Below are 27,861 nucleotides of genomic sequence, written 5' to 3' on the forward strand. Positions count from 1 at the left end.
AATATCGTTTGACGTTAAAATTTACGTTGTCAATTTGACATTGACCAGTTCGTTACGTGCGATGGGGCGGAAAGGTTCTGGAATGGAGGCCGCGTACCGGAAAACGCAGCGTGGGATGTCCACCTACAAGGTGGACCGACGACATCGTAAAGGTAGCATCCCTGCTCTGGACGCAGGCCGCTACCAATCGATCAACATGGAAAGCATTGGGGGAGGCCTATGTTCAGCAGTGGACGTCCTATGGCTGAAATGATGAAGTTCGTTACGCAAGCGTTCGGATACACGCTATCGCCTATCGGGTATGTTCACGGACTTCATCAAAGGAAATGGTACGTGCGCAATAGTTTATATGACTTAGCCATCTTAACAGTTAAAAGTTACTTTAAAGGCGCGTTCTTATTTATTTTAATGAAGGATTTGTTTGTTAGATTTGTCGGTGTTGAAAATATAGTATTTTTGCGTACTATATATTTTTTCAACAGTATATAGTACGCAGACCCGAAATATAGTACAATACTATATATTATAGTACGGTTGGCAACCCTAGTTGTGTGACTTAAAGCAAAAAGTTTCGGTGCCTTCCAAAGTTTGCAACGTTTCTTTCACATTAAAAAAGTCTTTATTCGAAATAGCTACAAATGTATAAATAATACCAATCGATTCGAATTTCGAACATCAATCAGATGGGTCACCGATATCTTAGAACGAACATTTTCTGTAGATATATGAGAAGTAGGTACCTGCCTTATGTAGAGTGTACCCAATGAAATAAAAGCGTTCGTAGGCGTGAATTGATTATACCTAAAAGTATTGTTCTCGGCGCTTTATAGCTTAAGGTATTGTAGACACTTTATGTTAGTATAGCCTAAATTCCAGTAGTAACATTACCAAAGTTTGCTTTGTAGGGTAACAGAAAATTCAAATGGTTTTTCTGTTGGATAAAAGTTAACGTAGATCGTTAGGTGGCGTATTCAAATTCATCCGCGATTAAAAAGGGTAACTAAGCTAATATTGTTAGAAGGATTTCAATTTTTATTTTTGCGTGCCTAGAATATAAATTACATATAATTTTCGCTAAATCGGTGGTCTCGAACTCTTGTCGACATTTAAAAGGTCAACTTAAATACGTTTCTATTTTGGTTGGAAACAAACAGTTTTTAAATATAAAAGAAACGCGTTTTTGCACAAGCACCTCTAACTATGGCGCTCATTATGTTAGTTCTGGTTAATATCAGGTGTTATCAACATAGCATATACCTACGCAGTTTGATGAAACATAGTAATATTAATTATCTTGCTCTGGGACACTGCTCCATTATCCGCATAACATTGTGACCCTGTGATTGAGAATTTATGGCTCCACCTTAGATATGGCGCAGCGTATGCTTTATGGAATGACGACTGGTGACTAAATATATTTAATTCATACAGCGACCAGGATCAGTCCACGGAGAGGAGCTCCCCTACTACCTCGGAGTACCGTTATCACTCACTCATCACCAACAGAACTTCACGCAACAGGAGCAGCGAGTGTCAAGGCTATGCATACACTACGTCTCCAATTTCGTCCGATATGGGTAAGAGTAACTACATTTGAGACGCAGAGTATTTGGTCCGTTTTATAAAACAATCAAATAGAACTGGAATCAAACTCAAGCATAGACTCACCACCACCATACAAAATAATAAGTATGCCTTTAACGAAGAACTGGTAAGTTCGACGCCAAGTAAAACATAAAACGAGTCTTTGCAAAAGGTAGGTACTTTGTTTCGGACCTATTCTTAACTTTTAGGTTCTACCAAAGTACCTACTGGCGCAAACTTTACACGTAAAGTTTAAGTAAATACCTTTAACAGTTGTAAAGTACCTAGTATTTGGTTTTCTAATTCACTTTCTTCGTAATTTTGTACAGTCCATCTAAACGCTTAACAGTGTTACAACTTTTATGATTATGTAAGCTGTTTAAATTATTCTTCTTTCTGGGAACTCGGTGAGGTAGGAAATTCCGTATTTACTGAGGTGGTATTAAACTGGTTAAGTTCAAATATTGAAAAACTTTTACACTTTTGAAAATTGAGATGCGAGTTGTTGGAGGGGCGAGGATGGGATGGGATGGGATGTAACGGTGTAGGTATATTTAGTATTTTTTCGTTATTTCTGAACACGGTTAAGAATTTTACTTTCGCTTGTTTAATATTTATGTTTTGTTTGACTTATAAACGCGCTCCGGTACAAAGCTGTCGTAATTTGAGCACAATTTTTAAAATTTAGCTCTTTATTATTTTACATAAATACATTATGAAGCAAAAATCAACCACATTATTAAAGGTAATTCTAAAGGGTAATCAATAACTGCACAACATTTAAAAAGGAGATTCATAGGATTAACAAAGTTCTGTCCGTTGGGCAAGGATTAAGGTTAAAAGGTTCCTGAATCTGTATCGGCTTGAAACTTTGGAGTTTTTGTTTGAGTTACTTTGCTTGTGGCAGGAACCCGAATGACCCGTCAGCCACGCCGCCACCGAGCCCCTTGCTTGGGGAATCCCCACGGCTGGGCCCAGATGAAGTCCGGTACTGGGACACGTATGACACCATCAACCAGCTCTACATGGAGATCAGTGAGTACTGTCTGTTACACGTTCAGTTTCAAGGTAAACCAGAGAGTGATTGCCCACTGGTAGTGATTGCCCGCTTTAAGAATAATATTGTCAGGTGCTGACTTTGAATCACTCTAGTTAGATTTGAATTTACTAAGTAGATGGCTCCGAGATCAATGTACAGTAGATTTAAAATTTACAATAGGAAACACTAAAAAAAAACAGTTATGGCCGATTTTGTCAAGACGGGAGAAAATGTTACTCAAACAGGTAAAGACTTTAACAATTTTACTAAGGAATTACTTGCTTAGAGGTTAATTTTTTTTTGCAAGTTATTTAATATTCAACTAATGGTGTATAGTCATGATGAAGTTATAAGTGTTTTCTCCATTATCAATGAAAATAACTGATAAAATTTGATTTCTAACGGTCATTTTAACGGTGGGTAATCACTGCACGTAAATCTGTATTTTTTAGTTATTGCCCACCATCATTTCAGTTATTGCCATATGTTAATGCATAGTTATTGCCCAGGGCAATTATTATTAGAGTGTTGCCACCATGCAGTAGCAGTGTTTAAGTTGCTCATTGCTAGACTTGTTTTGCAATTTACAGGCATAAATATTGAAATGGCTTTTAATGTTTCATTTTCAGTATGCCAAAGACTCCAAAAGTTCAATATAGCATAGAAAATTTGCAAAAAGCGATCGAAGCTGTACAAGATGTATCCAACAATTTATCTACAAGATAAATTGCTGAAAATATGGTTTGGCTTGAAAAAATTGATAAAAATTCAAACGCAAATACAAAAAATGAAAATCCTACGTTAAATCTACTAGTGAAAATGTTAATTGTAAGGAAATAGATACAACTTTAGGGAAGAATAACCAACAGCTAATTGAACATTCTGAGCAACCACTTGAACTGATATCAAAGAAGATAAAAAAATAAATACATATAAAATTTACATATAAAATTCAAGTTTTTGCGTCATCTATGTTTTGAAGTAGATGATTCTGTCTCTACCGATTCTGACTCATCAACGTCAGCTCAAGAAATATTTGATAATATGTTAATAAGGCCAAACGCAATTTATTTTGAAATTTTGAAGACTGTACGTAATAATAATGTGTAAGAATTTAAGTTTAATGTTTTGTTTTGTTTATTTAAAGCCTATTTTGTCATTTTAAAATTGATTATTTTGTTTTAAGATACTGGGCAATTACTGTGCTTTGATGTGGGCAATTAGTGTAAGTAATGGGCAATGACTGTACTTTTTGGAGGATTTTAAATTTATTTCAATATTTTCTAAGTTACGTAAGTTTTAACTAAAAACTGTTAATATTCTGTTTAACAGTTTATTGAGTTATAAGAAAAAAGTCATAAATGGTCGATAATTAAAATACTTTCTTTAATTTTTCATCTCAATGTGTTTGAAATCTTTAAGTGGGCAATAGCTATACGGTTTACCCTACAAAAAAAATGTGTCTTCTCCTGATTGTATTTGTGTCTCATTATGTGACTATTAACCTGCTTTAAATTTTTTATATAATTTATGACGCTATCATCCGTTAGATGTTAATAAGATCTCAAGTTGAAGATTAGCTAAACATAAACAGATTTTATAAAATTATAGCGAGTAGTCTGTGTCTAGCAGCAGAGGTGATTATAAATAACCAAATATGTATTTTAAGTCGGTCATAAAAGAACATAGAATAAAATCACCAAGAGAGATGACATAAAACTTCATCTTCGTGCAGTTTAAATTACTTTTGCAGGTTCCGTGTAGTTTTAGTACCAAAAATAATATCATCTTATTCCCGAAGTCGAGTTGAAAGTTAGTTTGGGCGGTTAATTTCCTTAGTTCACCTGCGTAACTTCCAATGACCAACATTTTTAAAGTTAATTACCGCTGAGACGCGAACTACAAACTCGCGGAGTCGTTCATTTAAAGTTTAGGGTCAGGGTATTCCCGTCCTGTGGATTTGTTTGGACGTTTATTTCAATTTCGTGGTTATTTGAACGAGTTTGCACTTTGGTGGGGTTTTTTGTAATGGCTTTCATCTGATTATAGTATAGTGAGGTAAATGGACACACGATTAAGATAAAATGAAATCGAAGTAAGTAGTTTTAAAAGTAGATTGAATGGCTTGGCAACTAAAAGGGGACTAATGCTTTTATATGTCATAAATTTAAAGTAATAAATCAGTCTAGTGCACAGTCCAGAAAATTAATCTAAACTTTATAGCGTTAAGTATACTTCATAGAAAATACGTTTGACCACGGGAGCGGGAACTCAAATGGTTCGGAAGTAAAATGAGATTGCATTGACCACACTGCTGCATCCCAGTACTTATTGCTGTATAATAATATTGTCAAAACAGGCAGCAAGCCAGAGATGCGCAGTCATTACCGGGGGCACAAGATGTCTCTCTGGCTGTCTCTGATCCCGCAGCTGCACAGGCCCGGCCTCGACATGCCAGACACCGGCATGAGGCACCACCACTTCCCAGACGACAACGCCAACTACTACGAGGGTATGATTATAAATTTAAGATTTTACTATAGCCGTATACGAAGTGGTCACAATACAACACATTTTTATTTATTTTACACAGGAGCGGTGCGTCCACAGTCGATGTCGAAAGCCAACGTACCGCACGTAGTCAATGTTGACTCTGGCGGACGCGGCGACCCATCTCGCAGCACTCCCTCTCCTAAGTCCTCTCCACCTCGGCCAGCCCCTGCACCCTCAGTACCATCCACAGAGTGTCCGCCTAATGCCACAGCCACCCCAGTACAACCAGACGATGCCCTCCTTCGACGCCTCGCTTCCTCTCACTATCAATCATACACCGCCGCTTTGACCGTCACGATAGCAGTTGGCTGCTTCCTCCTTCTCCTAAACGTCCTCATCTTCGCCGGCATCTACCACCAGAGGGGCTCCCGACCTCGGCGCTCCAAAGACGACCTCGCCGAGGCCGGGAGCTCATCCTCATCAGACTACGACGGAAAACTAGACTACGAAGTGCGCGCATTCGACGGCAAAGGTTTCGGTTTCGAGTGTAAATCGGCGCACGTGCCCCGAGGCTCCGGTTCCAAGTTCGACTTGCGGACGTTATCGGACTGCGGCGAACCGACCTTCGGCGAGTACAGTTGCTACGACGAGAAGCATCGAGCGGCCCGCAGCTCGTTGCCGGACGTGAGTGTGGGTAGTGCGATAGAGGCGGGCAGTGTAGTGTGTATAGATACGCAGAAGCCAGACATTCAGAAAGTGGAAGGGCGGCAGGACTCTGTGGGGCGAACTAGCACGTTCGAGCCGCGGGTGGTGGACAGCTCGACCCAAGTGAAGTTCGGGCCCGAGTCGGAGGCGGCCTCTGAGACCAACGGCGACTCGGAGTCGGGTGGCGCGAGCGGGTCGGGCATCCTGCGCGTGCCGCCCGCCGCGACCACGCCCGCGCCGCCCGGCATCATGAAGAAGCGCGTCCAAATACAGGAAATATCCGTATGAGGGTTCCTGGACGCCGAGGTCGTTGTCAATAAACGGACAAAGTTGTGATTTTTAAACATAGACGTGTACATAAAACATTACGACGTGATGTATCGTTACGATTGTGTAAATATGAGATATTTTTAACAGTGCGTACTTACAGCGAAATTTTCGGGCATGCGTGACTATTCTGCCTTAAACTATAACTGTTTACAATGTACCTATGCCAATATCTTCACTATTCCGTTCTACATGCCATATAAGTTCGAAGATGAAGGGATGTAATAAAGTTAATGGCAACTTAAAATACAATCATTTGGTTTAAGATTATTTCGCATATAAAATACTCGATTATACCAGAAAATAGCGAAGTAATAAAAATATTATGAAGTATCGAAGAACTTGCCGTCGTTACCCAGATCAGATCTCCGCCATTTATTACTGTATTCTCCACCTTCGGATTTACGATGAAGGAATTGTAGGTTCTTGTGAACATATTCGTCTGTAATGAATGTGAATATAACAATAAATTAGTGACAAAAGACTTAAGGAAACCCGTTAGTGTGTAAATATTATATCAGACGAACCGTGTTTCAGAATGTAGGATAACATTATATTTCAAAGCATTGTGTATGTTGTAACTTTTTGTATAGTTAATTTAAGTGAGTTGTATTAATTTTGAGTAGTTTTTGATAAGTAAATATTGAAAACTAATTACTAAATGGACGAGTACCTAAAGGAAAGTTTAAATTAAATAACAAATTGAAATTACGTAAAAGGGTTGGTTAATTGTTTGCGAGCTAGTAATATTCGTTAAATTTCAGTGTCGGAACAATTTTAAGGTAATCAGGGTAATAGGCCACAGTTATGAACATCGCAATATTCAACCACATCCTACTTAATGTTCTATAACTAAATAAAAATATAATTACCGTCTATACTATTGAATATAGTACCGAATAGAGCACACAACTGCTTTTTAGTGTGGAGGTCGAAGGATAAACGTGTTTCTGGTCGTCAGTTTCTTACATTTCAAGAAACTTAGTTATTAAAAAACGTGGCTGTAATTAATTAATTTTGTCACAGACTTAACCAGCGATTTATAAGTTAAACGCTTAAGAACATAATGATTTTTGAGCAAAGACATCTGTTTCTTACCGATATTACCTATCAGCCTACGGCTTACCCGCCACTGACTCGAATAATTAAATTGTAATTTAGGTGCATTGACCTTTTTCAATAAACAATTAATAAAGAGGGCATTAAAATTCACGTCGATTGAAAAACTTTAGTCCTGTAATACTCGTAAGCCTAGTTCTTGACACACCACAAGGAACACAATGTACTTACCAAGTATCTAAATTTTGTATAAGGTATCTTCATTCATTAATTTAAAAAAATACTTAATACTAACTTTGTTATTTATAGGTATGTTATCAGTTAGATCTTCTATGTTACAAACTGGCTCGCTTCCGTACTCGTCCATGTTTTATCTTCACAGGAATTGACGATGATTAACTAATGGTGAGTGAATTAATATAAATATTAATTCCATTATCCAAATTGTGACAAAATGTGAAATAATTAGATAATTGCAAATTAATAGATATAATACAATACACTGAACAATGTCATTGTTATGTGTTAACAATTTGTAGATAGAGATATTATGAGAATAATTTTAGAATGTGGAATTGATTGTTTTGTCCACAGGTTTTGACGTAAATATAACGTTAAATTCTGTTGTCCATGGTCCATAGGTGAAATTAATTTATAACCAATTGATTATTTACACATTTATATACTGTTTCTTATACAATTAAGTTTACAAAAAGTGAAGTTCTGTACCAAAATATATGTATTTTAATGGTATAAAATATTCATCAAATATTTAATTTGAATACAAATAACACCAAACATTTAAGTTTTATGTTAATAATATTAAGCTTGGTAAGGGCCAAGTTATGAAAATTTTACCAAAATTGTATACATTTTAATAGTAAATAACAATAAATTAAATAAATTCGACGGACACCGAAGCTGTCAACATTATTAATATTAAAGCTTGCGAAGTTATTAACAAATAATTTAATATTTTGCAATGAAATATCCTGTGAATGGCCTAAATATTTTTATTAAAGTTTTTGAATTTGTTTAAAATCTACAACGCAATTAAATGTTTTCTGTAATTGTAATTTGTAGTTATGTTAAAGATGAGCTTTAATTTATGGAAATTGTCATCCTTTAAGGAATTGCAGATAACAGTTAAAACATCTAACTTATTATTAATGTTAGATATTTTAAATAATCTACTTAGTATTGTTTGAATGTAGTTCATATTATATTAATTGTTGATCGACTATGGTATAGCGATGATTAATTTAATTAATTAATATTTGTTATTTGAAGGAAAAACATAGTTTTCCTAATTTAATTATATAAATGTATTGTAGAAAAAAAATAAGCAATACAGAGCTAATTATGCATTTTGAATAATAATGTCCCCAAATTTTATATCATAAAATAAAAGTGTAACTGAATATCAACATTTTGTTACAATTGGTGTTGAAATGGAGTGCATAAATATGGTGTCGAATAAAGAATTGAAATTTATCGCGTTATGTATTTCTTTACCTCCGCCTAATTTAGATGAAAAGCGAGTTTTTCAGGAAACCAGCAGAGTGTGATTAAATTTAATTGAGTTTGTGCATAATTATTAATATTGTTGTGTTACTTTTTCGTCTTTGTAAACGAGCTAAAAGTGTCATTCTTGAAAAATTCTCTCTTTAAAATATGCAAAGGGTCTAACCCTTTAGAGATAAATGATCAAAGTTAATTTACTAAAACGGAATAAGTAAATTACATTCAGAGTTAAGGAATTATTTTATTACAGGGCCTGCAATAAAAGAGTAACTTTTAACATCAACATTTCTTGATCTTGATAATTTACTCTACTATTTATTATTATGCAGGAGTTATTGCGCGGGTTCGGTCTAATTAAAGCCAGACTGAGTGTTACGCAAAGACTGACATTGGGCATACTTTAAAAATTACGAGTTTTAATATAGGCGGAAAGGGGATGTAAAAAACGGAGGAGCCGAGGTGGAAAGTTAATGAAAGTGCTGATCCGTGGCTGAGGCCGTGTGATAACTCATTTGGAGCGAGTTACTTTGCGACAAAGCGTCGCTGTTGGGAGTCGCTGGGCAAATTTGCGGCGCTCGGTGGTACACGGGCGACCGATTAATTCCAAAGCGGACCAGCCCGATTCTAATTCGACAATTGAAAGGATGCACGGCGTGAAGAGTGATCGAACTGATTTCCGAATGCACAATAGACTGCATGTACGAGTTCTATTGGTTCTATTCGGAATCAATTTCCATAAGTCGTCTTTAATAAATGACCCATAATTAAATTTAGATCTTCATTGTATTAATGACTTAACTTACCCTTAGTAACTAAGGGGCGATTTTACCATTGTCGGATAACTTTTAACTGAAGAATAAACTTGTCATTTTGACATATTTTCCATACTGAAACTGTCAATGTGCCAAACTTATTCTGAGATGAATAATTTACTCTTGTTTGGTCGAATCCACCCTTCGTAATGATATGAACGTCAACTCAAAAAATATGAAGATAAATAAATTAATGTTCAGCAAAGTTTCTTGCAGCAGTAGGTGCTCGGCTGTTGTCGGATTAGGTCGCATGTAAGCTTGTTATGTTCGCAATATTGGAAAAGTTTACCAAAGAATACAGGATTAGAAAACTTTCATACGGCACTGAGACGACGTAACATCAAGTTAACTAAGTGTATCTCTATGGATGCTCTTCGTAAGTTTTTCTGTTTACTTTTTATTAAGCCTGTCTCGACTGTAGCGCAGGACGTGAACATTGGAAGTACAGACGGCAGCACATCAAGCTTAACATGGTTGGGTCTTATACAATTGTGATAGAGGCTACTTTGCAACGAGTTTGGACCTATGGTTGCTGTGTTATACACGGGCACAACAGATTAAGGATTTAAAAGTTGTGAACTGTGAACGTTCCCTGAGCAAGTCCTAAGTACCTAGTCTACCCATGCAAAATATGGAAATTGAGCTTACGCCTTTGTTCTACGTCAGCATAAATCTAGACGGATTACGACAAAAATTATGGTAATAATAGCATAATAGCGATGGATGTACTTACCACATGCTTAAGGTCTTTAATATTGTTTCATTGCCAGTGTTTTAGGGGTGTTATCACTATTTAACAAATATGAATATTATAGACAGAATTTAAGAATATTTGCTTATTACAGGGCTTAAGAAACTAAATTATGTTTTATCTGGATTGATCATTTAACACAACATTCTTTAACATTTTGATACTAATTCTTATATTAAATTACTATTATCTATCAGACTGTTTATTTCAAAACTTCTGTGGTTTACAAACACCCCTTTTCTTCATAAGCAAAGATATCATTTAAGTGATATATACAATACTGAATTTTGTAGTACTTACTCATCAATTTTCTGCTTGAGAAAACTTGAATTTATTCCGAAAAGTTCTGTGAGCTTGAGGATGGAAAACTTTGGCCAGTAGTTATTCCAACTTCAAATTCTTCTTCATAGAAGCACCCACAATCTGTGCTTTATTTTAACAGCTCGTTTTGGGTTTGTTCTGAACTTTTCATAACAATACCGCGATTTAACACGAGCTTTAAAATGCTTTAGCTCAGATAAGGAGGCAGAGTTGTTAACAACTGTGAAACTGAGCAGAGAAGTACATTAATATAAATGTATTGGCTTTATGCACTCACTTAAAAGCAAATAATTTATTTCTAAAGCATTTCGCAAAGGCCACGTCAAGTTTTGTGATCTTTCATATGGATTTGGGACTTAGCTATCTATCACAGGATGATGATAATACAGCTAAGAGCCTAGGTATTAAAAGTTTATTATTAAATACCTACATGATAAACATTTTCAGACGAATTTTAAAACTCAGGTTAAAACATCTTTATCCAATTTGGAATGAACCGCTGAAAACGCGTTCTAACGATGAAAGACAATTTCACTGCTCGTCCCGCTTTTATCATAATGGAATGCATTTCACTACATAAGCCGCTCCGTGACTATTCCAATAAGCCATAAAGACTATCTCAGTCGCTATCTGCTTTTTAATTTTGCATTTCATTGTGATGCAGACCAACTTCCATTAAACAAACAAGCGGCGATAAACATTTAAGCTTTTCCAAGTTACGGCGAAATAATTGCGTTTCCATTCGGATATGTGGGTCCAGCTTGTAACGAACGGGCCGAGCGAATGAAGCGGACCGCGAAACCTTCAAATTGAATTTTAAGCATCCAATTTGTTTGCGCGGTGCCGTCGCTGTGCACGGGCAAAGTAGACGGCCGATTTTTGCCTGTCACTAACCTCTGACTGCCCGACTTCGGCTAATTTTAACCGGCGGTCGACAAACCAATGCATTTCTGTGGCCGGAGCTTAAAAGTCAATCAAATCTGGGTAATGAAGCTTAGGTAGACCCGGAAACTAAGCTTGGGCAGAAATCAATTGAAATCACTGCCGAAGTGTATTTTTGTGAAATTAGGTATGTATCGAATTCTTAATTTAGATTTATTCACGAACATATTATTTATTATGTATACCTGTAAGTAATGGATTTGCAAAGTCGATCGAATAGTGTTTGCTTGACTAATGTCGTACTAACAGTTACTCTTGGCGAGAATCGAACTCGCAACTGCAGATCAATAACATTAAAGCTCAAGTCTGCGTCTCGATTCACATAATTAAGGCAAATAGTCAAGAGAAACTAATATGGTTAAGTAAATAAGGCATTTCTAACATGAGATCCGAGTAGAATTCAAAATAAGAGGCTTTTCATTTGTGGATAAACGAGCATTAAATTGTGATTTGGAGAAAATCTTTTAAAAAAAATAATTTCACAGACACGACCACACGTTTCATAATACGAGTATTACGAGTATTTACGACTAGCTATTTGTTAGTATCATGTCATACCTTGTATCGACTTTTGGCAGTCAGTCATCGGTCGTCTGCGGTAGTCGTGCTGCCTATTTCGTAAGCCTCCCGCTAGTTCCCACACTCGTAAAGCGATTTTTGCCAGTCCGCAGCTGACTCGGCCGGGATTTGGATGAATAATTTATATAGGTATCCTACATGCACCTGCAGTTATGTAAACGCATCTATTATTTACAAAATACCTATTCCGCTCTTTCGCGGTTTTCCATTAGCCGGTCCATTCGGAATTTCAATTAACGAGGCATCTCCTCGATTTAGTAAACAGTTGAGTACGTGTTTGCTTAGTGTGAAAAGGGTACTATGAAATTCTTGACACAGGTAACCAAAATTTTGTTTACAATGTGCGTATAATAAATTACTGGGTAGAATGTTGTTTGTTTTGTATAAAATGAGTAAGGTTGCTTTACTTTAAAAAGTAAAGACGATTGCGGGGCTAGATAAGAAGTTATTTTTTAATTTGCGTATGTTCAAACGCATGTCAAACTGTGCATCCTATTCAACTGTTTTAATTTTACTATCACCTAATTTACTGGGCTACGCGTGATATACAGGCATCTAATTAAAACCGTGATGACAATAGCCAGTGTTGCCAGTCATTAGTATTCAGTGCCCATGTAGTGCACGCGACGAAGCCTGTTATTTCTACTCATTTAATTTTACTTTGTCGACAGACCTCATGATGATGAATAAAATTTAAATGATGCTCCAAATGGATTGGGTAATTTGTCAGGTATGGCAGCAATAATGAATGTAATACATCCATTAATTAACCTTTGCGATGACATATTTAATTTTGAACTATTTTGCTCGTCTTTTAGCGGTGTGAGGGATAAAGGTGTATTTTATCACATTATTTGAGACAAAATTTTCGTATCACCCTGAACTGCTGTAATAGTGTCATTAATTTTCAGGACTAAGTGGAATGAAATACCCAGGTTACCATAGAACCATATCTGACGAGAAATATTGGTACGTATAGGTACTCAGTACAATAATAGAAACGAATATTTCAAACAATCTCGATTTCATAGACGGCGATACCAAGGTCAGACAAAATCTACATAAGTAAGAGCACTTTACACAATCTCGACAAATCGAACGATTCCAGATTCTCGTTTATGTGTGGAGTGAGCTGGATGGGTATTTATTCTGTTATACAGGTTGTTCAAGAAAACGAAACAGCTCTTGAAACTAAGCAATCAGTACCTATTGTAAAACATCAACGTATTTATTGTTGAATTAATTTTTCATATATTTAATTGCCTAGCCCAAACAAGCAGAACTTTTTTAACCTCCCTAACTGGTAAGGGACCAGCTATCTTGAGACTATGGTGATTAGATTGCAGATAAACGTACTAAGATAGTAGGTTCTTATGAATGTATAATAAACTTCGCGTGCTCATTACGTTAACGTTTGTCCCCCAAAGGTATTAAACGGCTGTCATTCTAGTACCTACTTACTGTACTGTACTTAAACTCCCAGGTCAGGTTGTCGCTGATTTTGAAATCGCTAACGATAATGAAATTCGCTATCTGATAATCTTGTTCTAAGAACTATCCATTCTCATTTACACCCTATATACGTAACATTACATAAGGTCGGTATTTATATATCGAGAAACTATTTCACGCCTCCCGGAGCCTCGCTCCAATATTATCGGTATCTCCAATTCGCCATTCAGCTGGATGTGCGAGTAAACATGATTACCTGAACATGGATTGCGATTTTAACATCCCTCTTAGTCAGATATTTACATAGCATCGCGTTCGAAATAAACATCATCCCAAGTAATGTAATTAAGCACGAGTAAGCATATCAGAAAGTATTTCTCAAAATGCTTCCCTATAGCTGAGGGATTATTCAATCATACCTATTGTTGATGATAAATAAAGCATTTAAAAATAATTATTTTACTTATATTTCGTAATATCTCTTTACATTTATTATGAGTAAGATGCTATAAAAAGATTATATAAGAAGAATAAAGCTGATCCCAAAATGTAGTTCCAACATGACGATAAGACATTTTGTAAGTCGGTAACAAAACTGTGTACAAGCGGGCTCGGGCCCGAAGCAAACTTGAAAACTGTTAACGTGGGATGAGATACCACAATTTCAAAGTGTCCAATACCATGACTATCTTTAAAATGTTTCTAGTTTGTTACTCTCTTTATATCGTGTTAGTTGTAGGTATGTCTACTAACAGCTGAGGTTACTAGTTTGTAAGCAGATTTATATGAACCGAAATAGCCAGTGGTATAACTTTTCCTCCGCAACATTGAATTATGTTTCTTTTCTGACGCCAGGCTGATTTAAGCTCCATCCTACAGAGTCGACAAAGTGATTTTGCAATGTATGTCTCTCCTGGGAATTGAATAGGGAACTTCGAGATCGAGTCCAATTTCACTAGATCCTAGAGGCGTTAGCAAAATTTAGTGCTCTTGATATTATCCGTTAAGAAAACGATGCCATTCTTCGCAAGGCACGTGCGATGTCAGACACCTACGCAGCATATAAATTGCGGTAACATGTGTATATTGCAGAGGAATATCTAGCGCTATTATCCTTCTACTTGCGTTAGTTTCAAGATGTAGGTCATGATCACTATTTGGCCCCATTACTTCCGCCTGCGGCAAAGTAGAAAGCTTGGGGTCCATTCTGATGGTGTTTTTTCTTCGATTCTGCTTACTCACTAGGCAGTAATTCTGACAATGTGGTAAGAACCTATCTACCAGTTTGAACAAATTCAATAAGGAAAATGTTCAAATAACATTTTCTTGTAGGTACATCTGATAACCTAGAAAGTCTTTAAAAATGCACAAACGCCAAACAGAATTCTTTTGTGTGCCGGCTACACCCAGATCGAAAGAAAATGATTGCTTGTAAACGGACCTGATTACGCTAACGAGGAAATATCTGCGCGAAAATAGGTGTCCGAGAGCTCGAATCCCCTTTTGTGAAAAATCACAACGCTGTTTTTCTACGACACAGTTTTGTGATTTTGTCATTCAGATATTGAAACGCGTTAAAAGACCCGGCGTGTGCTCGTTACCCTTTTACGCACTTAGTAAGAATAACTCGGCTAATTTTCTCAAATTCCGACCTATAAAGGGCTAAAAGGATAAAGAAAGTGCACAAAGCGCCATACCTGAGCGTAAATGAGCCGACGTGTAGATGTGAAACTGCCGGGAAGTAGAGATGTGCCACGACAGTTTTTTTTACACACGAGAACAATTGCACGCATTCTCTTACAGAATTTTCAACTCGAATGAAATAACTTGACAAATTTTAGCACTTAAGTCTACAGTTAATGCTAATATCTTAACTAAAGTACCGCGGTGTGCTAGCTTCAACATCCCATTAAAAGCAAAAACAACGCAAACTCAAGAGCCAGTCTGCAAAGTGAATTCTCGATTGTAGATCGCAAACTGGAGGAACAGAGCTGCTATTCTCGAGCAGAAGTCGATTTGGAATCTACAAAACTATCAACTCGAGTTAAATGAGTCGTCGTAAGAATCGAGTCGAAGGAAAGCGAGCCACGCTACGGTCGGTGTGCGTTCGCATTACATAATTTATACCTCCTCAAGCGCTCACTTTTATTTTACATGCGACTCCTTTGATGTTCTCGAGAATTTGTGAGTAAATCAAATTACAAAGCACAAGTGACTTTTATGGGCTGACGACGTTTCACGATTTATGAATTCACAAGGGTTGTCGTTATCAAACTGGGCTGCAGGGTCGGGAGTCAGGACGTGCCCTTCTTCTTTATGGCTTTGGCAACAGGCGAACTAAGAAAGTTTGTTAATTAATTAGCACGCATGTATATTTATTTGTTTTTGTACGTATTTTATGAATGTCGTAAAAATATTTTGTTAAGGAAATTAAGTATTTTTTCATCATCATAAAGGCATATTTATGAAGAAAACAGTTACGATATAAACAACGATTTATGTGTATCTTCAAACATCCATCCGAATGGTGGGAGGTAAATAGCGGAATTATTCATACATTTTTTACGGCTGAATTGAAAACGGATGAGCTCACGGAGCCGGTCAAAATTGCGGCCAAATCATTTATTCACGGAGGTCTGTTGTCTCGTGATTCATCTCAGGAAAAATATGCATAGATAATTTTGATTTTAAGATTTTATTAGTCCTGAAAATAGCTACGTATTTACACTACACATACTCGTAGGTAGAGAAAGCCGCACACTTCCATTACAATTGTTCTTAAAAAGTTGCGTTCTATAAAAGCAAACCGAGGGATAAGCTCGTAGACTCCATACAAAATAGTTATCAGGTTAGTTTCTTGTATCTCGCAGTGAGTGGATATAAAATTACTACTTCGAGACAACAACAGGACTATCGTAACAATAAATTTTCTCACCAATTGGCGCCTCTGTTAAGTAATTAGGCTTTGTCACCCAACAGTGGGTAATGTCAACTTAATAAATACTTTAACCCTTATAAGTACGATCTATTGTAGTCATTACCAATTTAATTATTATTGTTGATAATATTATTGTTATTGTTGTACCCTTCATTTGATTTTGTTCACTGGGATGAACATTCAATTGAAAAAAATAATATGCCGAGTGCATACGTCTTAATTTCTGGTAAGTTTTTTTTTTCACTAGAAAATATACTTAAGTTTTGGTAGAAAAATATTTTTATGTGCTAGTCACAGTCTGAAAGTGTTAATTTTAGCCAAAATGCCGGCCATAGCGAAGACCAGGCTTTAGTGTCAAGGTGTTTATTCAAGCTTTACATGTATTTTATTATAATTGAGTAATGACAGTGGTTTTAACGTATTGCATAGTGTTCATGCTTAATAACTTGATTGATTTACAATGCTCATTTAATAAATAAGCCATGTTATACCAGGTCAAAGTCGAGTGTTCATCCCAGTGAACATTGCCAAATTACTAATAATCTTTGATTGTTCATCCCAGTGAACGTTGTCAAATTGGCTATGAACCGTTTATTTTTGCTTAATTTTATTTCAGTGGACTAATTTCTTTATTTAGAGTAATTTTTTATTTTGTTTGGGATGTTGGCAGCTTAATACTGTATATTGCATGAAATGTAATATCAGAATAATGTTTTGTTACTGGTAAAAGTGGACATAATTGTTTTCAAAATTTTCATGCAAAATAATTACATATTTTAATTTAGCGGTTGTTTGTAGATTCAAAGTTTGTAGTTCCAAAGAATATTTTTGATTAAAATCATTTTTACTTTTTTATTTAAACCCTGAAGAATATATTTTATAAATGTGGGAGCTGTTTTTTTATTATTTAGTGCGACTTGTCCACTTTTAAGTTACATGAACAAAAAATTATGATTTTTTTCTTTAAAAACATTAAACATTGTTTTACCTCAACGATCACACAAAATTGTATGGTAATAGTTACTTTCTTACTATTTTGTGCACCAAAAAGCGTTTAATAATATAAATTTTACTTTTTATATGAATAATTGTTTTAATTTAATGCCGCTACCCTAAATTGGCAATGTTCACCCCAATGAACAGTTAAAATTCTCCATATATTTGGCAGTGTTCATCGGGATGAACATTGTTTTTTTTCTATTTGGTGAAGTTCCGATTTTTTATATATTTTTTTCTGACCTTTAAATAACCCTAAGAACATAAATCCGACGATGTATTTTTATTTTTTGATATTTAATGAGTCTGCCAAATTAAGGGTTAATTATTATTGTTGACTAACAGCGAGTAGTAGTTCATAGTTGAAAGAAGATAAAAGTTAGAACTGTTAATTCGATAATTGTTAATTGTGATAATTAATATCACTTCAAGAAGAAATGTTAAGAAGTTATAAGTAAAAATTTATAAAAATAGTACTAATACTTAGTTAATATTGTGCCAGCTACAGACTTGATATATACTCGTAAAAAAGAACTCTCTCTCGCCATAACAATACACCTTTAGTCGAAGGTAAAACCATTGGATAAAATCTACCGAAGTCGGCACTAGTTAAGAACAGTCTTGACGAGTTTTGCGAGTGTTTGTTAAAACAAGTTAACACAATCAGTGGGAAACTTCTAGTGCGTACACTGGAACAAGATTAAAGAATGACTTTTGTTTACTTTATTTCTTTCTTTCTTTACTACTTGAGAAGAAACCAACTGTTTTCCAAAAGCTATTTTTACTCAGATTTCACCGACTCCTTATCATTACATCGTACGTACCTATAAAACAAAGTCGCTTTCCGTTGTCTGTTCCTATGTAGCTTAAATCTTTAAAACTACGCAACGGATTTTGATACGGTTTTTTAATAGATAGAGTGATTCAAAAGGAAGGTTTATATGTATGTATACTTAGCACCCGTGCGAAGCCGGGGCAGGTAGCTAGTTTGTATCTAAAATAATACCATAGCACCTTTGTAACTTTGTAATATTATGGATGCAATAAATAATTGAGTATTTATAAGACGTTAGGTGTAAAAATTTGCATGCAATCTATTGGGTAGTTTACTTATAAATAAAATAAGTGGGTAGCAAGCAAACTTTGTATGTCAACTAGTTCGGAAATAAATCTTGTAGTGCACACACGCGTCTCATTTAAATCCCAAAAGACTGGTACATAATAGTGGCGACAGGACTGGGTTTTAAGTGCATTACATTAATAATACGTGAAGCCGCATACGAACTCATGGTTAATTTGTGCTCACCTAAAAAACCAGCTGAAAAAACTTATAAAGAAGTGGTGGAACTAATGTCTACGCATTTACAACCTACCCCGTCAATGTTAGCGGAGAGGTTTAAGTTTCGCCAATATAGACAATGTGAAGGCCAATCTATTGCTCAATTTGTGGAACAGTTAAAGAAATTATCGCGTTTTTGTGACTTTGGGACCGAACTCGACAGTAATATGCGGGACCAGTTTGTGTGCGGGCTGTGCAGTGACGGTATTAGACAACGGCTGTTTGTGGAAAAAAAGTTGACTTTCTCAACGGCAACGGCGATCGCGTTATCGTTAGAGGCGGCGGAACGGGACGCTTTGGCAGTTGAAACTACCGGCGTTAATTTTATGAAAAAACCGCCGGTGAGAAGAACAACGGGGTGTTGTGTGGCCTGTGGAGATTTTCGACATAAGGTGGAAAACTGTAAATTTCGGGACTATGTGTGCAGTCGGTGCAAAAATGTAGGACATTTGCGGCGAAGGTGCTCGTTGGCGGAGGTAAACGACGGTGACCGCAAAACGACCTTTAACGGCTCGTTTACGTCATCGAGAGGCGGCGGCCGAGCGGGCGCTCGGAGCACCTACCGGGGCCGCGGTGCAGCACGGGGCGGCGGAAGACAATTCTACATAGGACAAGGCACGGAGAACAAGTCATCGACGGCGGCGGCGGGTCGGTCGGACTCGCGGGACACCGGGAACCGGCAGGGTGACGTCACGGGCATGTCGACCGAATATGTCCAGGACGATGAAGCGGACCAGGAGAGTGGTGACTATGAAGAACCCATGTTCCAGATGTCCTTAGCAAAGTATAGACCGGTGAGCGTTCTTGTAAAAATTAATGGAATTTTAATTAATATGGAAATAGATACGGGATCGGCAATTTCATGTATTAATGATAAAGTGTATAAACAAAAATTTATAAATGTACCTTTACAGTCATGCCAATTAGTTTTAACATTCTACGATGGAAGTAACATAAAACCGTTAGGTTTCATAAGTGTTGATGTACAATGTCAGGGCGTTACAAAAAAGCTAGATTTATATGTAATAAATAAAGGTACAACTAGTTTATTAGGCCGACAGTGGTTAGCCGAGCTGGAGATGTCTGTACCTAAAATTTGTATAAATACAATTAGTACACCTTTAATGGACGGTTGGAACAAAAATGAATTTGTTAAAAATCTCAATTACAGATTTAAAGAAGTGTTTGAACCCGGACTCGGGTGTTTCACGGGAGGGCGAGCGAGCCTGCGGCTGCGGGCGGGGGCGGAGCCGGTGTTCTGCCGCGCGCGGCCGCTGCCGTACGCGCTGCGCGAGCGCGTCGACGCCGAGCTCGACGCCATGCTGGCCAGCGGCGTCATCGGGCCCGTGGAGCACTCCGACTGGGCCACTCCTCTGGTAATCGTACACAAGCCGGATGGTTCTTTACGTCTCTGTGCAGATTTTAAAACTACTTTAAACAGGGTTTTGTTGGTAGATAAATATCCAGTTCCAAAAATAGAAGACTTATTTACTCTTTTAAATGGCAGTCAATATTTTACAAAAATTGACTTATCACAAGCGTACAATCAAGTTTTGTTAGATGACAGTAAAGAAAATGATTGTACAGCTCTAACGGTCATTAATACGCATAAAGGTTTGTTCAAATATAAAAGATTAGTGTACGGACTAGCGTCTAGCCCAGGTATATTCCAAAGAATAATGACTAATCTGTTTAGAGAGCTACCAAACGTAACTGTGTTCTTAGATGATATCCTGATTTCAAATACTACTAGAATAGACCACGAAAAAAGCATAGAAAAAGTCTTTAAAATATTAAAGGACAATGGGTTAAAGATAAAGAAACAGAAGTGTGAATTTTTTTCTCACCAAGTAAAATATTTAGGTTACGTAATAGATAGGGACGGTGTGCGAGTAGATCCAAGTAAACTGGAACCAATAATCCAGATGACAGCACCTACAACCGTGTCGGAATTGAAATCTTTTCTAGGAATGGTCAATTTTTACGGTAAATTCATTAAAAATTTAAGCGTTTATCTGGCTCCTCTGTTTGACTTATTAAAGAAAAATAACAGATGGTCATGGGGTAGTACCGAGCAAAGAGTTTTTGAAAAGGTGAAGGGCCTGTTGAAAAGCGCGGGAGTGCTGGCACACTACGACGCGTCGCGCGCCGCAGTGCTGACGTGCGACGCCGGCCCGCGCGGGCTGGGCGCCGTGCTGGCGCAGCGCGCCGCCGACGGCCGCGAGCGCGTCGTGGCCTACGCCTCGCGCGCGCTCACCCCAGCGGAGCTCAATTATAGCCAAATCCACAAGGAAGCCTTGGCCATAGTATTCGCGGTGAAGAAATTTCATCAATATCTTTATGGTAGGAAATTTACACTTCGGACCGACCATAAACCGCTCGTGAGCATATTCGGTCCGAATTTAGGCATACCTAACATGACAGCGAGTAGATTACAACGGTGGGCCATTATTTTATCAGCTTATGACTTTTCCATAGAGTACATTAAATCAGAGGAGAATACGGCGGACGCACTTTCACGTTTAATAGCCGCACACAAGGAAAGCCGTGATAGTTCAGGGGACAGGGATATAGAACAAACTTATCTACACTTTGCTACCGAGGCATTATTATTGAGTAACGAAACTATAAAAAAAGAAACGCAAAAAGACCCATTATTAGGTAGAATTATAAGTTACATACAAGATGGTTGGCCTGCCGATGTTGATATTAAAGAACTTAAACCATATTTTAATAGGAAGTCGGAACTATACCTAGAAATGGGCTGCATTATGTGGGGACATCGTTTAGTAATCCCTAATGTCTGCAGAGACAAAGTATTGAGAGAACTGCATGACACACATACAGGTATAGTTAAAATGAAAAGCCTGGCCAGGAGCTACGTGTGGTGGCCCGGGCTGGACGAGGCCATCGAGCGCCAGTGCGGCGCGTGCGGCGTGTGCGCGGCGCTGAGCGGCGCGCCGCCGGCGCACGCGCCCCGCTCGTGGCCCTGGCCCACACGCCCTTGGTCTAGGATTCACATAGATTTTTTAGGGCCTATAGCAGGTATGAAATTCTTGGTAATTATAGATGCAACATCTAAATGGATAGAATGTTTTAAGATGAATCAGACCACGGCCAGTAAAGTAATAGAAAGACTGAGAGACACTTTTGCTAGGTTTGGTTTACCAAAACAAATAGTCAGTGACAATGGGCCACCGTTTTCGAGTTCCGAATTTTCACAATTTTGTAATAATAATGGAATAGATCATATATTTACAGCTCCGTATCATCCTTCTTCAAATGGAGCCGCAGAGAACGCAGTAAAAGTATGTAAAAGAGTAATTAAAAAAGCAATTATGACTCGCATGGACGTAGACACAGCTTTGTATAGGTTTTTATTAATATATAGGAACACCTCTCACAATACTACGGGAGACAGTCCGGCTAAACTGTTGTTAGGTCGAAATTTACGTACTAGACTAGACTGTCTCAAACCTGATCGCGAGAAAAGAATTGGAAAATTACAAGAAAAACAAGAAAATAGTGCGGGAGGAGTGAGTAGGGAAGTTAAGGTAGGTGAGGAAGTATGGTTTAAAAACTATAATGACGATGTACAATGGAAAAAGGGTAAGGTCATAGAAAAGTTAGGCGATACCGATTATCGTATCAGTTTAAAGGACGGACAATGTATACATAGACATATTGATCAACTAAAAATATGTAAGGTGTTTGGTGGATCTGCACAGGACGATAAAGTAACACAAAGTAAGGAACAGAGAAACCCCGGTTGGTTGTGGTTGCCGGGGGCTGGACCGGCGGAGTGCTCCGCGGCCGGCCCGGGCTCGGCCGCGCCGGCTCCGCGCCCGCCTGCCCCTCAGCTCGCTCCAAGGAGGTATCCTCTCAGAGAGCGACACCCTCCAACACGATATGGCTTTGAATAATCCTTATTGTATGTATTTTAGTTAAGAACTAAGTTAGTTTAGTTATTAAGAAATTGTTTTGTGACTGGCTCCTCTTAGATATGTTTACTGTAAATGTACCTAAATGTATTACTTATTAATAAATATAGACCGACTTATCTTTATGTATACCATTCAAGTACACACGGAGTCCAGTCACGACACTGGAAAACATGTAAGACATATCTGATAATGAAAAAGGTTACTGTACTTTAATTAAATATAATCTCTAGAATAGTTAGTAAATAAGGGTGGAGGTATTGGGTAGTTTACTTATAAATAAAATAAGTGGGTAGCAAGCAAACTTTGTATGTCAACTAGTTCGGAAATAAATCTTGTAGTGCACACACGCGTCTCATTTAAATCCCAAAAGACTGGTACATAATACAATCAAACGCTGAGATATTGTTATTAACTAAGCCACAATCCCAACCAGATTGAACTTAGAAACATTTCTGAATTTAGTACCACTGAATATTGTATTAATTACGAAACTTGTCTAATCCGGCGCCGTTTATCAATGTGGCAATATCTAGAGCCTGTCAAACACTACACTGCATACAACATAAAATATGTTTTCTCAATATTCTTTAAAAATACAGTCTGGTAAAATGTCATTTCTGAATATCAAACGTCAATTTCAAAATGATATTTTGACGGATCCCCGGAATTTTAAACTTGATGGCAAAGGAATAATGAATAATCCAATTCTAATATCTTTGTGACCTCATCTGCCAATTACTCTTTTAAGAAAGGAACAGATTTCTAGCTAATTAGAAATTAAATCTACTCACTCACTGCGAATAAGACGAGCTTAATTTAAAAAAAATCTAAAGCTATGGTGAATGGAGATTCTATTATACTCGTAAGTAGGTAATACGAATTTGACAATTTTTCATTTTGTCCATGCATATTAAACATTTATGATGTGCTGAAGGTACTTAGGTAAATAAATATTGTTACAATTTATATTTCGTACATTTTTTGCTAAGAAAGCAAAACGTTGAACAATTTAGTAAAGTGCCTTCCGATTGAAATTGGCTGAGAAAGCTCGGAGGTGAATTTTGTGATCATGAAAAATGTTCTTTAGATATTTGAATGATTTGTGCGGTAACATTCTATTAGGAAAATCTAAAGAATCTACAACTTATTTTAAATTAATAATTGATTTCACGAAATTACATATTTCAAATTGTGTAACTACGGTAGGTTGGTACTTTCGTAAACATTTACCTACATTATGTTAAGGACTTTCCAGGGTTTCGTATTTCATAGGTTTTATTCACGATTGATGTATCCCTAGGGAAATCTTTTTACCTAGAATAATCGAATGTTCATATTTACAGGAACGACCACGCATATTGACAAAGTCAGGGAGATCATCCGAAAAATTAAGCTGTAAAACGTCCAATATAGGCAGAATTTGAATTAATGTATTTTTTACAAACGAGAGAAGCTCTTAGCCTGCATTTCATCTGATGATAAGTGAGGGCAAGCTTAACCCGGAACCCCAACCACAGAGGAATTTAGAACAAGCCTTAACACCAACATAATGATAGTATGAATATTATTATAAAAATATTAATATCGTACGTTCCGAAATGCTAATAATTTAGTAACCTTAAGTGAGCTTCTCCTTCATCTTGTGTGTTTGTTAATAGGAATAATTCAGTGCAGCAATGCATCAACAAGATCAACTGTCACCGCGCACCTATGCAAGCAGCAGCGTTATTTTAATCACGTAACTCCAGTATTTTATCAATATTAGTATGCCAGCGGCACAGCCTGGCGCAGTGAGCGGCGCTCATCTGTCCTACCACCACGTCCCAACTGCTTGCGTATTTTAAACCTTCAGCTTACTCGGAAAACTGCATAAAGCATATTCTTAATAAATCTCTTTTTATTAAATTTCACTTGAAGTGGAGCAAAACAAATTAACCTGTAATTTCACAACAGAATTGCTCCTTCCATGTATCCAATATTCTTGAAAATGGTGTTTAGTTGTCTGTACTGTTTCTAGGTCTTCCGCTCATTTGAAGTTTCAAAGGTTTTGCTAATAGGGATGAGGCTATCTAATTGGCATATTAACTTGGTGAAGCGAGGTGCTAGACCCTTTCGAAAGGAAATTAAAGCCCGTAAATGTAGACAGTGTATTGAATCGGCCGTTAGCCCTAAGTGGGGATTACAAATACAATTGTGACATTCAAGTTCAAGTTTTCATATTTCATTGTTTAATATTGTGAAACAGGGTCATTGAAGACAGGAGCTAACTAGCTGTCTTGATAACAAGGAAAAATTGATCATAATAAGACAAACATCTCTTAAAGGCTTATCATTTATTTTCTATACTTTATTTTCTTTTCCATGGCACTTAATAATAATATTGTGACAGTTTAGTGATATGTTATTTCATATCAACTATTATAAGGATAATGTAAGGATTTTGGCAAGCAACCGCTGGAGATATATTGAATAATATGAATGTTTGTATAGGAGTGATTCCATAAAGCGTATTTTTTATTGCGCTGCTTTTAATATAGCGTCTCCATAGCGACTCAGCCGCTTTAATATGTTATGTTGCGTCGTCAACCGTGTTACGAGAGCAACAGGAATTAAAGCTAACTCATAAGATGTTACTTTATACTTCACGGAGAACTTTTATCTGAGATCAATGGTAACCAATAAACTACTTAAGTATAACTCTTTTGTCGTTAATTTCATTCATTATAAGAATTGTTAGTAGTAAACGCGTTTAATGACGACACCATTGGGCTATTCTATAACTTATTAACGACACGGCCTTACGGATCTGCTTAGGGTAAAAAAGCTTTGTATTGTTTTTATCTTATACTATAGCTGTCGACCTTTTTTATATAAATTGGATTTGTCTTCTATTATATGATAAACAAAACACAAATAATGATTATAATAGTTATTGGTGGACCGTAAAACAAGGAAAAACTTCCCAAGGGAACTCTGAACAAGCCTGAACCCTCATGATTAATGATGGACACGACACCATTCAATTTAACTCCAGAAATTCCTATCCAACAGAATAAAAAGGAAAGTTATATTTTTTTATGGGTGCCCCCTCTCGACAGCTTTCATCTGATGTAATTATTGTTAGTTTAATAATTATTCGAGCACTCTTGTTAAGTATCGGGAGTTCAGAATTTTAATTTGAATCATTATAATTTTCTGTGTTTGCGTCTTCATCGTCTTTTTAATTGTGTTTGAGCAGTTCTTAGTTCTTTAAATTACAAGTGATAGATTTGGGTAGGTAGGTCTATACATAAAAGATAGGCAACAAGACAAATTCAAATAGGTACTTGAATGCACACGAGTACCTATTAAGCTTAAAGTAAGGTACTTGATACAAATAAGGCCTACCTAACTTTAAATGCTTATATTTCAATAAATATTAACGCCAATCAACAAAAACAAGGTTAATTAACTTCTTCCATCCTTTAATTTTTATAATATTACAAAAAATAACACAATTTTTAACTAAATTAATTCAAAATAAGCAAATTACGAAACCACTGATTTTGGCTTTATTAAATCACCTACACGAAATAAGGCCTATATGATTCAAATGCCTCTAGACCTTAAAATTGAGGTTGTATTAAACAAAATGCGGTCTTATAACATTAAACACGTCGATTTGTTTGCGTTATCAAAATTTTACATACCAAGTAAACAGAAATATACTGTATATCTCTCGATAAACTTAAATTCCACTTATTAAGATTTATACATAAATTATAGATAAAATTAAATATTCATAGTAACAAAGTAATGTTTCCTTACATATATTATTAAAAAAAATATCAAAAACAAACAATTTTATTTTTTTGTATAGGGCTTATTAAAACACCGTGTTCGAATAAGGCCTACACATAAAACCTTTCAAATAAATCAGTTTAGGAATATCATTTAGTTTAGAATTTTTGTAAACAAAATGAGATCTCAATTTTTGTTAGAACCAGGGCATAAAAAGGCTTTTGAATCATCTCTACGAACTCCTACACAATCTTTGTGATACCACTTAAAGCATTTCTTTATGGTCGCATATCTGCTACTTTGTCTTCGAGACAGGCATGATAATACCAGCTTTTATTCTTCTTTCCTTTAGAATTATACATACGGCTTTTTTTTCTTATTTTTTATTGGTTTTGTATTTTTTTTTCTTTTTTTGATTGATTTTTGGCACTGTTTTCTTTTTCTTTTCTGTCCTGTTAGTAACATTCTTATTAAATAAACATTTTGTTACTTTTTGACTCATTTAATTTAATGAATTTGTCCGTAATCAGGTGTTAACATAAGTATCTAATATGGCCTACCATGCTGAAATAAGGCCTAGGCCTTATTAGATATCTCGCTCTTGTTGTCTTTAAAAACTTACAAATAATGCATATATAGCCAGTAGCACAAATTAAGGTAATTATTAGCTAGTAAGAAATATTTAGAAACGATTACTAAGAAAAGATTAATCTAAAACAGCGTCATTTTACCGAAAATTTAAGATCAAATCGCCGGATTTTTATAAGGGAGCACGAAATCATCCACCACCTTAGAAGAACGCGTGCCAATTGGTGCTGGGATCATGGATCGGGATGCTCTTGCACTCTATTAGGTTATAGGGCATATGAGTACGTGTCCTTGAAGTATTTTCCCGGTTGGATTTATTTATCTGTGTTTTCTGATGTATAGGCCTTATTAGAACGTAGGCCTTATTTGTATCAAGTACCTTAATACCTACTACCCTTTATGACAATAAATTGGCTGAAGAAACTCAGTCTGCTTTGTCAGCCTTTTATTACAATGAAAATTAAATGTGGGTGTTATGAGATTTGCATTTAATCACAGAAAAAGAAGCAATACAATGGTTTATTGGATTGTTTAATCATAAACTACAGTATGGTTGATTAAATGGAAAAGCATGATATGTATGACGTATGAGGAAACTTTACGTAGATGGCACATAAATAAAAACAACCCAACTTTCAATATACGCTTTCAGATTTGACATAGCGAAAGGGAGGAAAATATTTCATGT

The 27,861-nt window shown here is 36.5% G+C and overlaps 1 protein-coding gene across 1 annotated transcript in view; it reads left to right on the forward strand.

Annotated features, from left to right (window-relative positions):
• The window catches only part of LOC135087898 (neuroligin-1-like), a 29,577-nt gene extending 21,081 nt beyond the window's left edge, over window positions 1-8,496 (forward strand). The window contains exons 10-13 of the mRNA XM_063982742.1: window positions 1,432-1,577; window positions 2,492-2,619; window positions 4,983-5,135; window positions 5,217-8,496. Of these exons, the coding sequence (XP_063838812.1) occupies window positions 1,432-1,577; window positions 2,492-2,619; window positions 4,983-5,135; window positions 5,217-6,109 (1,320 nt within the window). The 3' untranslated portion in view covers window positions 6,110-8,496. The remainder of the gene's footprint in view (window positions 1-1,431; window positions 1,578-2,491; window positions 2,620-4,982; window positions 5,136-5,216) is intronic.
• Window positions 8,497-27,861: the final 19,365 nt, after the last annotated feature.

The sequence above is a fragment of the Ostrinia nubilalis genome, chromosome 3 (genome assembly GCF_963855985.1).
Source record: "Ostrinia nubilalis chromosome 3, ilOstNubi1.1, whole genome shotgun sequence".
Classification (NCBI taxonomy): domain Eukaryota; kingdom Metazoa; phylum Arthropoda; class Insecta; order Lepidoptera; family Crambidae; genus Ostrinia; species Ostrinia nubilalis.